Source organism: Lissotriton helveticus, chromosome 3_1 (genome assembly GCF_964261635.1).
Source record: "Lissotriton helveticus chromosome 3_1, aLisHel1.1, whole genome shotgun sequence".
In the NCBI taxonomy this organism is placed as follows: Eukaryota; Metazoa; Chordata; class Amphibia; order Caudata; family Salamandridae; genus Lissotriton; species Lissotriton helveticus.
Genome location: NC_136061.1, coordinates 1,360,512,803 through 1,360,518,802, shown reverse-complemented (window position 1 = coordinate 1,360,518,802; position 6,000 = coordinate 1,360,512,803). Strand labels below are relative to the sequence as shown.

Genomic DNA, 6,000 nt, shown 5'->3' with positions numbered 1-6,000 from the left:
CTGGGCTTAATTATATACTATTGCGCAACCTCTGATGTGTCTGTAAAACTTACCTATTGTCCTGAAGTTTTGTCCTGAATTTTGACCTCCTGTCCTGAATTTGTGTCCTGAATTTTGACCCTCTGTCCTGATTTTTTACACTCACCGTCCTGAATTTGCACCAATGCCAGTTGGTCACCCTATGTCCCATTCTAGAGAGACACTACAACAGAACGACTGCCTGTCACTGGACTGCGCCATTGCAGCAGCCCTGCAAGACCTTCAGAGAGCAGAGCTGGCCTGGGAGTAGTCAAGAGCTGTAGTGTGGGAGTCACCGCAGTGTCAGTGTGCAGCAGTCTGGAGTTTGTAGCTGTGGTGCACTTCTTCATAAGCGCTTTTGCTTCAATATTAAATTAGTTAAATCTTACTGTTAATTTTACATTCATTATCACTACGGGCCCTACTCCGAAGTTAATGTCCATTTCTGGTGCTTTGCAGAAGTTTTAAGATAGTCTTAGAGTTTATCGTTGCTCAAATGAGTGTAATTTCTGATATTTATATGTTTCCGTCGTCTTCATTACTTGAATTTGCTCGCAAGAAAGTGTCACTCATAGTTGTTGAATGTCACTCATAAACACAGCGAATATATAAAAATGTCACACATAAGCAATCTGAAATCTTGGCAGCTATGCTATACTAACAGTGAAAGAGAGACTTCGCTCTGACCGCATGAATTCATAAAGAAAGCTAGTAGATACAAGTATTCTCAAAGCCATTGTGCCTGACTTTAATAAGCTCACGTATTTAAATAAAGCCGTGGACATATGATGTTTAGGTGCGCTCGCCCATTAAAGCCAACCATATTGGCTTTGCCAATGCTTGTTAAGTAATCACACCTTTCCCCAGCCTTAAACATTGAGAGCGAACAGCTCAGAGAACCGGAATATGCCAGTTCTGGGCTAAACAATGCGAAAGGGAAAGACAGAATACACAGAGCTTTCTCTATTCAATGGGAAGTTGGCAGGGCTTCGCATTTGCCGAGCAGCGTGGACGGGGAGCACACAGAGTGCAAAAACCATGCAGATTGTCTGGGACAGGAACCCTGCGCTACACACAAGATGAAGGCGGCGAAGTACGACCTCTCAAGAGGTTTCTGCACTCGAGACCTTGTGCACATTTTGTGCCTCATACTGATGCAAACAGGTATGACGAGAACTGTACACTTGGAAACATGTGGGAATGGTTTGCTTGGTTGTTTTTAGAAAAGGCTTTGAGCTCGGGCCGGGGGTCTATCTGCGTAGTTTTCTGCCAATATTGAAGATCTGGGCTGCAGGTGGAACCAATGCAGGACGCTTGGCTAGTGAATCAGTGCTTTTGAATTGGTGGATGAGGCTGTCTTGTAAATCAGCAGGTTTAGCCCTGTGATTCAGGTAGAATTTACTAACGGGACCTTCGGCAATTCAGTATATGCAATTTCTATGTTGGTGCTTTCATAAAGTTCTTGAAGCTTTTGTATACGCAGTCAAAATATTCACCATAAAAAACTATTTCAGTTCGACGAACTATGCACTGTTCCTTGTGCCAGGGAATATATATATTTTTTAAACTGTATTGTTGCCAACCTACTTGCGGAAATACATTGTACTGTTTGTCCTGCATTGGTGCATGTTTATGACTAATATGCTAAGCAAGCCTAACAGGAAGTCTCAAATGTGGTCCTTTTTATGTTGTATGATTTTTCTAAACTTAAATGTACACTATTCGGATTCACTGAACTTTTTTTTCCCCAATAAAAGTGCAGTCAAATTAAGGGTCATATTTACCAACAATTTGCACTGGGGTTGCATCACAGAAGTGACACAAACCGGCACAAGCTGCTGGTTTGGGATTTACTCTTCAGTGTAAAATGTTGCTGCCATTGAAAAGTGGTCCTATAGTAATACAAAGTTACACTAGCCTGCTTTGGTGCTATTTTGCGTAAAGTGAGGAGTCCCATAGGTGGTGTAAGCTCTCTCTAAAATATATCTAATATCCAACTAAAAAGGGTAGACAGGCCTTTTCATGCAACATTACATGCATACTGTGAAGTACATAGGGTGATCAACTGGCAATGGTGCAAATTCAGGAAGTTGAGTGTAAAAATTCAGGACAAAGCGTCAAAATTCAGGACAAAAATGCAGGACAGAAGGTAAGTTTTACAGACACATCAGAGGAGGTCGCGCAATAGAATATAATTAAGCTCATCCATATCCATACATATTCAAGCATTTGCAAACCTTTCCATCATGTATCCTTCCATCCATAATTTCACTCATGCATCCACCCTTTCACTCATCCAGCCTTTATCCATCCATCCACCCTTTCACCCTATCCACCGGTACACTCATCCATCCATTCACTCATCCACCCAGCCTTTTAGCTTTCCAGCCATCCTTTCACTTACTCAGCCATCCACCCAGTCACTCATGCTTCCACCCATTAACGCTTTCAGTCATCCATCTATCCATCCTCCCTTTCTCTCTCCATCAACCCTTTTACTTAGCCATCCTCCCTTCCACCATTCCATCTACTCATCCACTCATTAATTAATCTATTGACCCTATCACTTATCCACTCACCATTTCACTCCTTCACTCATCTATCCATCCTTTTTCCCATCTACCCTTCCTTTTACTCACTCATCCATCCTTACATCAACCTTTCCACTCATCCGTCCATCCATTCACCCTTTCGCTTACCAATTCATCAATCCACCCATCATTTCACTTATCCATCCACCCATTCACTTGCCCATCATCCACCCTTACACCCTTTTACCCATCCATCTACCTTTCCACCCATACAGCCATCTTTTTACCTTTTCTCTCATCCATCCTTCCACTCACTCATCCATCCATCCTTACTCTTATCCTTCCATTCACCCTTTAATTCATCCATTCACCCTTTCAGTGATCTATCAAGCCATCCACCCATCCCTTCTCTTACTCACTCTCCTAACTTTTCATAATAATTATGAGCTAAGCCTTTGTATCCAGAGTTGCAGACAGAAGAGGCCCATTAGGAATGTCACCCTTGCTGTATGTCCTAAAGCAAGGGGTGGGGTGGGGTTGGGTTCACTATGCCATTGCACATAGGCAATATGAGTCATGAGTCATGCATGATGCACAGTGCCGGCCATGACGTGATTGTGACACGGTGTTGTTTCCAGGGCTTTAAGTGGGATGAAAAAACCGGGAGGTCTCTCCAAAGGGGATGTTCGATGTAATTAAGGGCGTGGCTTAAAACACCTAAGCTAAAATTCTGTGCTCAGTATAGTGTACCGCCTGACTGGTATTTTGTCTTTTCTGTCATTGTATCTAAATATATAGGGAAACATCCTCCACCACGCGGATTTTACTCCGCGTGGCTTTTAGAACGCGTCCGTTACAACGCAAGTCGTAACTACGACTTGCACTGGAGGGCACTACAGGATTAAGAATAGTAAATTTACTATTCCAACACCTTCCCTAGTGTGCACGGGGACTGGTGCTAGAATAGTAAATTATACTTTTCTAAATCCGCGCCCCCAACGCAAGTCGTTGTAACGACTTGCATTGTAAGGGACGCGTTGTAAGAGAACGCGTTGTGACGGTACACGTCGTACCGTCATACATCCGAACATATAACACAACGAGTAACGTTACACCTACAAAAAGCCAGAACTATTTGCTTTGTCAATTGTTGTTAGCTCCATGAAAATAAAAAGCAGCAATCATGGCTTCCTTGAATATAATATTGAAAATGCATCAGTTATAAAATGGCGAGGCTGTGAAAGAACTCTAGCTCCTTCTTTTTAACTTCTTTCACCAGCTTCTTTTCTTGAACTGGATTCTCATGTAGCAGCATGGGCGTTTTTGCACATTTCTTCTGTCTGACAGAATGCCCTGCCCTAAACAGAGGCTGGGGGAGGCCCACCATTCGCTTAGCAGACCAGAGTACCTCATTGTCAATCTGTATGTGGCAATCAGCTGCATACATAATGATAATGGGCGGGTGGGGCTGCTCTTGTTCTCAGAGGATGAGTGCGAGGCGGCCCCATCATGGAGTTGAGGCTTCATGCCGGGAACAGTGATGTTCCCAGCAATGCCCAAAATTACGGACAAAATGCATCCGTAAAAAGGATCCTCACGGACAACGGATGTGAGGTCCAAATTATGGACCGTGAAATTTACGGACGGTTGGTCACCCTAGAAGTACAGCACACATCCAATACGGGAAAGGTTTTAAGCTATGTCTAAGCATGGGATTTTTATACTGGAAAGATACTGTTCCATGAATAAAAGCAAGGCTAGGCACCACACGCACAAACCTTTGTTCTGTGGTTCAAGGGTGTGTGTGTGTGATGCTGGTCGGGCTCAAAAAGCACCAGTGCTGGGAGAGAGAGAAACAGAAGCATATCGTAGTAGATAAGGAGCTGTAATGTTCTCTTTCTTTTCACATAATGCAGTGCAGCCACTTTGGTTGTGGTAAATGTTAGTAAATATACCACTTAGTGTTTACATTTTCCAAGATAATTTGAGTACAATGAAACGTGATAATCACGTTTATTCAAAGTAAAATAAAAACACTGAAGTAGCAATGGAATTACAAAAGACTGTTTTTTTTCTCCAAATTACAAACACTGCAGAGGCATTACCTTAGTATTCACCAAGGTACTATTAAGGACCATGTCACTTTTGTAAGATTGCTCTGTTTTCCACCGTATGCAGTAGGGTGTAAATAGTAAATGAATGCATCATCAGTGTATATAATTCGGCACCAGACGTGAAGGTGCCACTTAAGCTCTACTCAGATGACTTTATAATCAGCAACAACCTCGCATTGCTTAAGAACATGGGTTAATAATCGGAATAATTTCAGCAGATTTAGGAGATTTGAGATGAGTTACACAAAGTGGTATGCTAAGTGGAAGAAGAGGGTAATAGGGTGTGCTGAGAATGGGGGCATGAGTGCATGCTGAAAATGATGGAAAAATTAGGCAAAGCAAGTAGGCCGAAGAGTACAAGGACTAAAGGGATAAGTGGAGAATAGAGAGCATGATAAGAAAATGCAAAAAGTGGATAGGAGGTTTGGTAGAAGTGGAAAAGGATTTACAGGAGAATGAGACAGGAGATGAGGAAGATGTATGTATGGAAGAAAAAGGCAAGGGCTTGCCAGAGCGGGTAAGAACGCGTAGGAAGTAAAGAGAAGTTGAATTAGAAAATACAATGAAAGCAGTTGAAGAGTTGGCAGAAGGGTAAAAGAGGCAAGAGGTGGGGGAGGGTAGATATAAGAATAGAGAATTGGAAAGAGCAGAATAAAAGAGAAAGAAGGGCGTAGAGAAAATAAGAGATGGTGGTAGTGAGGAGGGGCGAAGATAAGATAATAGGGATGTTGGAACATTGTTTTAGAAAAGGACTGAATAGAGTGAGTGAAGAAGTTATGAAGAAGAAATGAGAGAAGTAAAAATGGATGAAATAAGTGAAAACGATACTGGGAAATAATTGTGGAAAGTTGTAGCACTAGAATTAAACCTCCTCCCATCCCAATAAATGAAGAAGAATGGAAAACTTACCTAATAGAACTTTACTCCGCGAATCCTAATTTCTATTTGTCTGACCTCTTTCTAATGAATTCCCCAAAAATGTCCACTTGCAACAATGCTCCTTCTAAGGGTGAAGTCGTTGGACTCATTACAAAAATGAGAGCCTCTGAGGCAATGGGTCCTGACGAAATCCCTATGTCAGTCATTAAAAAAACCGAACACAATGGGCTACATATCTTACCCCTTTGTTTGAATATTGTTATCTGCATGGACTAACCCTCTCGTCATGGTCTGGTAGCATTCTAATCCCGCTGTACAAAAAGGGCCAAAGACATCTCCCAGGCAGCTACCGGCAAATAGCCTTAATAAACGCAGTGGAGAACATTTTTGCTCGCAGTATTCTTGACAATATTACTGATTGGCTTGTAGAGGAGAAAATTCTCCCCATTGAGCAAGCA

The 6,000-nt window shown here is 42.2% G+C and overlaps 1 protein-coding gene across 1 annotated transcript in view; it reads left to right on the top strand.

Moving 5' to 3' along the window:
- Positions 1 to 1,064: 1,064 nt before the first annotated feature.
- Positions 1,065 to 6,000, top strand: part of HEPACAM (hepatic and glial cell adhesion molecule) — a 1,802,890-nt gene continuing 1,797,954 nt past the window's right edge. The window contains exon 1 of the mRNA XM_078683394.1: positions 1,065 to 1,182. Coding sequence (XP_078539520.1) covers positions 1,098 to 1,182 — 85 coding nt within the window. The 5' untranslated portion in view covers positions 1,065 to 1,097. The remainder of the gene's footprint in view (positions 1,183 to 6,000) is intronic.